At 34.4% G+C, this 11,212-nt stretch overlaps 1 protein-coding gene across 1 annotated transcript in view; it reads left to right on the top strand.

Moving 5' to 3' along the window:
- Positions 1-10,500: 10,500 nt before the first annotated feature.
- Positions 10,501-11,212, top strand: part of LOC138151200 (trifunctional enzyme subunit alpha, mitochondrial-like) — a 43,353-nt gene continuing 42,641 nt past the window's right edge. Inside the window, 1 exon segment of the mRNA XM_069074722.1 lies at positions 10,501-10,609. Within this exon segment, the coding sequence (XP_068930823.1) occupies positions 10,501-10,609 (109 nt within the window).

Here is an 11,212-nt window from a genome sequence, read left to right as displayed (position 1 = left end):
CCCATATGTTTTGGTGATTTATTTGACATTTATCTGTTCTGGGAACTGTGATTGCCAACAAATGTCTGTATCATTCCTAGATTTTCATGATAAAGATTGTGAACTTTTCTGCCTTATTATTTGCTTCTTCATTGTGTAAAAATTGGTCACCTTTCTTGTTATATTATCTCCATCATTTTTTACATGTTAAAAGCTGAAATGAATTCTTAAATATTAATCTCAATAGTATCACTTTACAGGTTGAAATTGTTTCATTAATGACCACCCTTTATTTTTGGCTCCTTTGCTCGTTCTTCTGCCAAATTTCTTTATGATATCTGAAAATATATGCTTGGCTTAAAACTTGTCTGCCAGCATAGCAAATAAACAAAATATGCCAGAAGATTAAGAAATAAAAGAACATGATAATAATATTGATCATTTCAACTTTTCTTTATCAATCATTTCCATTTCAACAATTATCATTTACGGTTAGTCCCCAGTGAAGCTCTTTTAAAATTCATGAAGCAGTGCATTAGAGTAAGAAATAAAAACAAAACAAAGATCATTGGCCTTGATGTCAGAAAACATAGGGTTCAAGTAGAGCTTTTTCCACCAGCTATCTTATCCTGTAAAATCTTGGGTGAAACACTTGAACTCCATATATCTCAGTTTTTACATTGATAAAATTAATGCTGATATCTTTAAAGTCTCTTGCTTAATATCCCAAGCTTTCATTATGAGAATGTGTAACTAGATGGGAGGAAGTACAGATTAAAATGGTCTCATATCTTTTCCAAAAATATATCACTTCAGAGACATTAGTGATGTACAAATTTCAGCCAATGTAATTTTATCTAATTACATTCCTGGAAATACTATTCACAATTGGTACTGAAGAGAAAGTCAACTGCTAAGAGAGGGCACTGATCAAATTGGAGACAATGATAATAATATTGATAACTCATTACTACAGTATTTGACAATCATACTTTGATTTTCATTCTACAACATCACAGGCTATACCTACATAGCAATATAATTTGATAAATTTGGTATGAAATAGCCCTATTTCATTTCTCTGAGAATTCTCTTCTTAAGGCAGACTAGTTGAGCTGATCATTGGGCTCATAATTGTGCCCCAGTAATGACAGTGAGCCAAGATAAAAGAAAATGAAGTAGAAAAATAGAAAAGGATGTAATGTGTAAGTGGCAGCTAGAGAAAACAAGTATTTCAGGGTCTAAGCAGAGAAAGAAATTAGAGAGGGTAAAAAATGTTCAAGGAACAAAGTTTATTGCATAAATAAGGGAGATGACAACTGGAAGTAGAGTAATAGACACTTTTGAGCAGAAGCTTAGTGAATACAAATGTGAATTGGAGAAAAGCCTAAAGAACAGATAAAGTTGTGTGTGTGTGTGTGTGTGTGTGTGTGTGTGAAGTAGATGGAAAGGAAAAAAATAATGGTGATGATAGGATAGATGAATGAATTAAATACTAAAAGAAGTAGAAAAAATGCAAGTGAGATAATGGGATGAGGAAAAGAGGATATGGTCTGAAAAGTGTGAGAGGTAATAGTGACAGAAAATGGGGAAAAGAGAAGCAAAAATGAATGAGTTCTTATCTAAAGGGATTGCAATATAAGTAAGAAGTTGTACTATGCCAGTGCTGGACAGGTTACACCAGAAAGATCAAAGCCAGGCTATGTGAGGTTGACCTCTTTGATTCCTGTGGTTAGAAAGAGAGGCTGGTGACCCATGATGGGAATTAAGGAATTGAGAAAAATGTGTGTGTGTGTGTGTGTTTGTATGTGTGTATCTGTGTGTGTCTGTGTTTGCAGGTGAGGGGGGGTGGTTGGTGAACATATATCAAATTATATAAAAACATATGTGTATATATATATATATATTTAAACTTAATTCGGGACATTTACTTATCCCTATGAAATTTTATCTAGTCAATTTCTAACATCATTCTAATACGTCAAGACATTTTTAGTTACTTACTACTTCATTTGTTAACTCTCTCAGCTTTAAGCAGTCTATAACTTGAAAATACTCCAGTATTCATGATCCTGGTCATTGAAAATTATTGCATGCCATTGCTAAGTAATCTCTGCATACAGATCTGGCCACGTCTGCCTTCCTTTCAAAATCCTTCAGTGCTTATGATATTGTTTCCTAAGTCAATGAGGCCCAATATTCACAGACCTCCAAAATCAATCTTTCAGGGTTACCCCCTATCACTCTCTTTAATAGATTGTGTTCTAGTCAAACTAGGTGACTTTTTACACCCTAAACATGAATTAATCTCTAAGGGTACTAGGCAACTAGGTGGTATAGTAGATAGAATACTAGACTTCCAATCAAGAAAACATGAGATCAAATATTGCCTCAGAAATTACTAGATGTGTGGCCTTGAGCAAGTCACTTAACCTATGTTTCCCTTAGTTTCCTCATCTGTGAAATGGCCATGATAATTACTACCTCAGAGGGCTGTTGTGAAGATTAAATTAGATTATACTTTAAAATGCTTTGAAAACCTTAAAATGCTACATAAATGCTAGCTATTATTATCATTACTCCATATTACTTTTAAAGAAGACTTCAGCATAACTTGCTTTAAACAATTCATTTATGTTCAAATATGTTTAAAGTATTCAGCACAAAAACATCTTGTTCCCTTCAAATAATAAGATGATTTACTAGCAGCAAGACTACCAAGCTTGCCACAAAAGTAATTCAATGATAATTGAGCATTGATAAAGGAGAAGAGGAGAGTTAATTGAATGAGATAGTAACTTGGTTTTTATAGCAACTCCATTCAGCATTGGAAGGAAATAATTACAGGGTTAGCTGTCTACTTTAAGAAGACTAGGGGAAAAGATAGGAAAAGAGTTAATACTGGATTTTACATTTTTTCTCCTTCTCTGCACTATCTTTAACTATAGAGATCATAGTTTCCAAACGAAAACTGTGGACACCTTCTTTGCATTTTGCAAAACTTCATTAAAAGTACCCTTTATTTTTCTTAAAATTAGGACCTCGGACTCATAGAGCCATCATTAATAGTTTGATATAAGTTTTAGAAGAACTTTAGTGTCCTTGGCCCTGTGCTATTTAACCTTTTATTTTTTTTATCAAGACCTGAATGAAAGCCCAGATGGCATGCTTGTCATATTTGAAGAGGACATAATGCTGAAAGGGACAGCTAACTTGTTGGGTGACAGTCAGGATCCAAAGAGATCTTGACAGGTTGGAACATTTGGCTGAATCTAATAAGATCAAATTAAATAGTGAAAAATATAAAGTTTTAAATGAGGTAAAAAAAAAAATCTACAAGTTCGAGATAGGATTGGAGAGTTTTGACTGGGTAGGGGGAAAAGATCAGGAGGTTTTAACTGACCACAAGCTAAAAGATGCATCAATATTGATATAGGAACCAAAGAAAGCTACTGTAATCTTAGTCTGGATTAAACAATATCTAGCATCCCCTATACTATTACAATAGAGCCGCTAGTAATACTGATGTCAAGGGCAAACAGCATAAAATGTGAACTCAAGTGAAATTTTAAATAGAAATTCAGTTCATGAGGCAAAAATCATCCAAGCTAGAGGGATCAAATCAGGACTGATCTAGTCAAAGATTCAACTAGAGTCAGTTGCTGAGGAAAGGAGGGTCTCCATTTGTTAGCTTCCTATATCAGTCAATTATTATTTATATGTAACTTCTAAGCTCAATTTTTATACTGGCAAATTATTATAATTGCTACATAGTCTCCCCCAAATATCAACATTTTGGGCAAAGACCATAAGGGTAGAGTTACATTTAATTCCTCTTCATATTCCAAACCTCACATCTAAATATGTCTGGTTTTGTTTATTTTGGGAATCTTTACAGTTGACTGTACTCTACACTATCCAGCAAACAGTTAAATTATTTGATATGACTCATAGTTGGAGTCAGTTATTTTGATTCCATGGGTATCTAGCACCCTAAATTTCTTCAATGAACACCCAATATTAAATTAGATAAGACTACAAGGGGCATTTAGCTTAAATCATTTAATTTTTGTCTTGGTCAATATTATAACAAAATTTTAATCAATTCCTAAGTATGTAATTATTTTAAGTATTGGGCACACATAAGAAAATCAACAATAGTTCCTTCCTTCACAGAACATATAGTATAATTTCGGAAACAACATGGTAATATAACATATATAAACAGAGATATAAAGTATCTTAGGGGGGAGGGCTGAGAAAGGCTTCCTGCATGAGGTACAGTTTGAACTGTTTTGAAGGAAGCCACCAAATCTAAGATGTAGAAGAGGGAAAAGTGGTCATTATTGATATGGGAGACAGACAGTGCAAAAGAATAGAGATGGGATATAAATCTTTGGGTTTGAAAAAAAGTAAGTAGGCCAGTATGGCTAGACCAGAGGAAAAGTATGTGTAGGAAGAGAAGTAATTTAAGAAGATGCCAGATTATAAAGCCTACTCAATGTCAAGCAGAATTTATTTCTTATCCTAGCATTAATAGTGAAAAAAATCCCCTGAAATTTATCCAGTAAGGAGATGGCATTGTTGAACCCTTATTTTAGGAAAATCACTTTGGCAATCGTGTAGATGAGTAGTTCTAAATTCAAATAAAAATGAGCAATATAAAAACCATACTTTCTACAGGCCAAATATTGACTTAGAAAACCACATATTAATTTTATGTTTTGTTGCATTTTTATACACTTTGCTAAACATTTTCCAATTACATTCCAATCTGGTTAAGACTGTTCTTGGGAGTGTTGTGGGAATATATCAGTGTAAGGGAAGACTTGAGGCAGGGAGACCAATTGAAAGGTTACTACCCTACTCTATGTAAGAGATGATGAAGATCTGTAATTAGTGACTCTGTGGGGTGAAGAAAAGGCTACATATATAATAAATATTACAGAGATAGAAGGAAGAAAATGAAGCAGATGATTACATTTTGTAGAGAGTGAAGATGGCATTGGATTGGCAATTTCACTGAAATATAATGGTACTCTTGATAAGAATAGTTTAAAAGAGTGCCAAATATATAGTAAGCACTTGATAATTGCTTGTTGACTGAACAGTGACAGGGAAATCAAGAGAAAGGGGTTGAGAACATAATGGATTCTTTTTCAGACATGTTGGGTTTGATATTTTTAAAGTACATCTACTTAAAAACAACCAATAGTTTGAGATGCAAAAGGGCTCTCAGTAAAGAGATTTGGGTGAATGAAAAACAAAGGAAGAGCACAGGAGAGAGGGAGAGAGACATAGACAGAGAAAGAGACAGAGACAGAGATACAAAGACAGAAATATACAGAGAGACAAAGACAGAGACAGAGATAAAGACAGAGAAAGAAACAGAGACAGAGAGCAAGAGGGAGGAGAGACACAATCTTAAGAACTGATCAATGCAATTACCAATCATGAAATCAAAAGACTGATGATGAAGTATACCTTTGCCTCTTTGTAGAAAGATATTGGACTCTAAGATCTATTTTCAGACTCAACCAATAAAACAAACTTATTTTGCTTGATTTTTTTTATAGGAAGTGCTTTTATTTTCAGAGAAAGGAATGTTATAAGACTCTGTAGGACAGATTGGAAATACTGTGAGTAATGCAAGAAACCTTCTGTTGTTTTGTTTCTTCTCTCTTGTGGTTCCTCCCATTTGTTCTAATTCTTCTTTATGTAATGACTAATGTGCAAATATGTTTAATATGAATGTATAAGTAGAGCCTATATCAGATTGCACACTGTCTTGAATAGCGGGGAGGAGGAGGAGAAAATTGAAAACTCAAAATCTTATGGAATTAGATGTTGAAAACTAAAATCAATTATATAAAAAAGAAAATAAACTTTTTTTTTCTTTTTCCCTAATCATCTCTGGAAACAGACCTAGAAGTAGTATTCCTAAGTCAAAAGATCAAGTTTGACAATCATGGTATAAGAGGGGATATAATGGTTTCTTGTTTTGCTCCCACAAAAGTTATTGGAAGATAATCAATAGTTGTAGGGAAGCCCTCACTTATCTTTACTAAAACCCCAGCCTTCCAAGAACTAAGACAATGGCTGGAGGGAACTAGAAAGAAGGGGGTGTGGCACACAGCTCTGCCCTCAGAAGAGGGCAGGCCCAGTCAGGTCTCAAGTATCCTCACTACCACACCTATGTAATCTGTATATAATCTATATATAGAGAGGGAATGTAGGAAAATAAAGTGAGGAATTTGACTAACCTTAAGTCTTACAGGAAGGACAGAACTATATAACCTCTCTTCAGCTCCGTCATAAACACCTTCTTCTGCATACTCTCTGCATTCTTTCAGTGAGAAAGGGTTTGCCATTTTAAGGGGTACATCGTGTGGATCTTCCTAAGGGCCCCCAAGGGAAGCAGTGGGCAGAAGAAACTCATCCCAGGCTAACTCCCTGACCTTACTGTTAAGTCCTGTGATACCCAAAAGCGTGTTTCTCACAATGGCTTTCATAAGTAAGCTTGTATCTAAGTTCCTGTAACTATTCTAAATGTAAGCATAAGGCTAAGGACAGAACCTCTGATTTCATTGGCATATGTAACTCCTGGATGAGTTAACACCTTCCTGGTAACGCAAGCAACACAGTAAACCTCTTTGAATGCTTACAATAATATTTAAAAATGTTGATGAAAATAATAATCAGAGTTTATATGGCACTTTTAATTTTGCAAAATGCTTCACAAATATTATATCATTTGATTCTCACCACCTTGGGATTTAGGTGCTATTATTATCCCCATTTTACAGATGAAAAAACTGAAGGAGACAGAAGTTAAGTGGCTATCCCAGAGCCACATAACTGGAAGTGTCTGAGGTTAAATTTGAATTCAGATCTTCTGGACTCCAGATGCAATGCTCTCCCCACCCATCCACTTTAGTCACTTGGGATTTTTACTGTTAGAAAATGTTTAGACAATATCTAATCTAGTTGCATTTAAGGAAACCAATGCCCAATTAAATTAAGTGATTGAAGCATGTTCACATAATAATCATGTGCCAGACACAAAATTTGATCCCAGGTCTTCTAAACTTAGCCCCAGAGCTTGCCACAAATATTACCTATCGAACTCTTTTGTTCTAGTAAGAAATTGTATTTTCTTATAGTTATTCAAAGTACTTAAATACAATATCAGATTAAAAAAATATTCTGCGTTCATTGTCGATAATGAACTGATGAATAAATGATTTTTTATTCATTATTATTTGAATTCATGTTGTTGTTTGGTCATGTCTATCCCCATTTGGGATTTTCTTGGCAAAGGAGTTGAAATGGTTCGCCACTTACTTCTCCAGCTAATTTTACAAATGAGCAACTGAGGTAAACAGGGTTAAGCACCTTGGCTAGGGTTATATGGGGAGTGTCTGGGGTTGGATTGAAACACATGAAGACTCAGACCTGGCACTCTATCCATTGCACCACCTAGCTGTCCTTTAATTCACAGTCTATTCAGTTAAAAAGGTCTATTTTTTTTTTTTTTTGTCTTCTATCCCACAGTAAAGTCCTTGGCCCAGAAGTCTACTCTGTTTCTGTGGCCACACCCTATGGGCTGCACTCCTGACTCTCTGGACTTTTCCCATCATTTTCCCTTGTGGTAACTCCCCCACTTCCATCAGTTTCCTTCTGCCATTAGAATGTTACCTCCTTGAGGCCTGAGGTCTTCATCTTGCTTGTATTTGTATGCCTAGCACTTAGCACAATTCCTGATGCATAGTAAACACTTAATAGATGTTTTTGACTTGAAAAGATGGAAAAGAAATGCTTATTAAATTTTAAAAATCAAAACTTAGGATTTAGGACATATTTTATATATCTAAATATCTATACACATATACACATACATATTGTAAATATGTGTTTATGTGAATTGTTTAGCAAGACAGATATTAGGTATAAATGGAATTCATTATCAAACTTATTTAGTAGGACAATTTGAATGTATATGAAAATACATATTCTTGAAATAATTGATCAGATATAGTTTCAGGCAGAATAATAAACCATGTAATGAATTTCAGTTTATTTGGGGAGTAATTAAAATATGTTCCAAAAGTAACATCTCACTGAGATTGAATTTTATACCATTTTATGATAATATCCAAAATGCTTAAAGGGTTGAAGTGCAGTCTGTCTCTATATTTTATATAAAATTCTCACCAGAAAGAAACATCCAGATGCGGTATGGAAGACATTTTAAATCAAAGGAGTGATACATCTCACTTTGTTAGACACCACATAATGTTTCTATCTTGAAAAAGAGATGTTTTTAAATTCATTCTCCAGAAACTGTCACCATAATGAAGGGGATTTAATTCATGGAAAATGACACATCGTTTAAACTGATAAATGATTAAGGCCTCAATTCTATAAAACTTGCATTCATGTTTTATCTTGTAGGAATTACAGTACACATTCCCTTTTCTCCTACCCTCACAGAAATATTAATAAAAAAAATAGCATATTTGAAGAAATAGCATTTTGTAAGACTACACAGGCTAGCCAAAATATGAAAATAGAATAATCAGAAATTGTGGTTTACTGTTAACATTTGTATGTCCTCTTTTGGGAATTCTCAAGCAACTAGAGGTGAGGAAACCCTTTATATAAAAGGTGCTGCTTGACCTGAATTTTAAAAGAAACTAAAGATACTAAAAGGTCAAGGTGAAGGAGAGATGAATTCTGGGCATGAATTCCAGGCCTGGGCAAAAGTTGAGAAACAAGAGATGAGAAAAACAGCAAGAAAATGATTTTGCCCTGAGGGAAGAGTCATTGAAGGTGAGGAATGTATAATAAATCTGGAAAGATAGGTAAGATCCAGGTTGTGAAGGATTTTAAATACCAGGGGAGGGAGCCACCTGAGTGTATTAAGCATGGGAGTGATGATAATGGTTTTGTTTTTGTTTTTTTCCTTCCTCAGAAGGAGAGATTCCCTCCCCCTAACCCCCATGCCAAACAGGATAGATGCTGCATCTTTAAAACTGCCAGATAGTGATAGTCTGGTTCTCTATTTCTGGTAGTAATCAGTGCAGTAAAGTTGTTTTATCCACAGTATGGGAACCATGAAATGAGTCAGGTTGGGGGGAAGGGCTATGTTCTTCTCCCTCCTCCATTTTAGGCTCTGTGGTCCTGAGAAATGGGTTTAGGATTTTCTTCTGTTATGTTTATAGTTTTCAGTTTTAGGCACAAAAATGTCAAATCTATGGACCAAGGAATTCCAGCCATGAGGATCTTGGAGGGAAAGTTGCAGGTTGGATGTTGTTAGTATTGAAACCCTGAGAAACCAGGGTACCCAGATTTCAAACCCAAATGGGAATTTGGACTTGAAACCAAATGAGACTAGGATATATAGGAAGTGAATTAAACTGCCAATGTAATCCCTTTCCTCTTTCCAGAGACTGAAGTGGTATAAAGGGGGATTATGCCCCCCACATATTCAGATGGGGGAGAACACTGTATGCTTATTCTTACTAGACCTTTGATATACATATTCTTTTGTAAAAGCTAATCTATCAAGTGGCTAAATGAAATCAGGGTACAAGGACCCCTAAAAACAAGGAAATTAGTAAAGTCTAGAGTAAATGGCAGAGAGATTGGATCTCCCCTTAAGACCCTTTTTAAGGGTACTGAAGTAACCTTGGGAAGGGGTGAAATGTGACACAACCTGACCATTAGACAGTGTGGGGTAGAGTGTAAACTGTTACACTTATTATTATCTTTTAGATTTCATATTATGTTTATTTTTTTTGCTGAATTTAAATATATTTAGGTGAAATAAAATAGTATTTAAATGAAATAACTTAAAAGATTTAATATAAGTACTTATAAGCAGTTTTAATATTGGATTTTTTTAACAAACATTTGCAATATTTCTTTCAACACTAGGCAGACATATATCATAGATCTGGATTCATGTTGAGTAAATTTTTCATTTTTATTTAAAAGAAGAATAAAGTGAAAATGCTTGCTATGCCAAATAAGTGGTGAAAATAGCAGGAAATTTTTATAGTCTTTCTGAGAAATGAAAATAGTTTTAAAAAATTTTAGTCACTTAACCACATGACAAAAATGAATAGCTAATTATAATATTAAAATATTCCTATTTCTACTGGCTAATGATAACACATTAAGTGGAAAATGTACTTAAAGTCAATTGCATATATTGTTTCATTTGAACTATTTTTATAAAAAAAAAAACAACAACAAACAGGCAAAAAACTCTAGCTGTCGTTATGCCCTCATCTAACACTGGTACACCAGCTGTAATCTCACAGAAACTATACTGAAAGACTGACCAGTGTTGCCAACTAATTCATTTAAAAACCTATTAGTTTATATTAGAAAACAGCCTTAATACACCAATGAGAAACAATAAAAGGTTCATTTCTGTAAAATATCTGTAATTGTTTGGAATGTGCATGACTATCAATTCTGCTTTTCAAACAGACTTATATTTGTATCGAAAGCATGGAAACATTTGTACTACATCATCATGTGTTTGCACATCTGATGAGATACAATTACAAAGTAACAGAGGGAAATGATGGCATTACTCTGGTCAGTGTGCAGAATGCAAGTGAGTGTATATGAAAGTGACTGATTATATGTTGAGAATAAGTTTGTGCTTAAATGTCAAATTCTTCTGGCAGTTTGGAATCAATTTGATAATAGTTTGGGAAATTCTAAGAGTACATTGCAGTCAGTCAGAAGAGATCAGAGTTTGGGAAGCTAGACGGTGCTGTGGATAGAGTGCTGGAAAGAACTGAGTTCAAATATGGCCTCAGGCACTTACTAGCTGTGTGACACTACACAAGTAACTTAACCCTGTTTGCCTTAGTTTCCCCATCTGTAAAAGGAGTTAGAGAAGGAAAAGGCAAACTACTCTAGCTTCCTTGCCATGAAAACCCCAAATGGGGTCACAATGACTTGGACATGACTGAAACAACCAAACAACAAGAAGGTCACACTTTGATAAAATTGTTGCATGAACAATGAACCATTTGGCACATTATAATAACAGTTTCAATTCACTGCAGAAACAAACCTATCATGCCTCAAACATGCTCACTACTTGTACACACAGAGGAAAATGTTTTTCTAATATGATATGGCAATTATTTGCTGCTTAAGGCATCTATCTATCTATCTATCTATCTATCTATCTATCTATCTATCTATC

The sequence above is a fragment of the Petaurus breviceps genome, unplaced genomic scaffold (assembly GCF_028583685.1).
Source record: "Petaurus breviceps papuanus isolate PSGF00001 unplaced genomic scaffold, PetGlider_PUasm1.0 90895, whole genome shotgun sequence".
NCBI lineage: Eukaryota > Metazoa > Chordata > Mammalia > Diprotodontia > Petauridae > Petaurus > Petaurus breviceps.
This window is presented reverse-complemented; position numbering and strand designations above follow the sequence as displayed.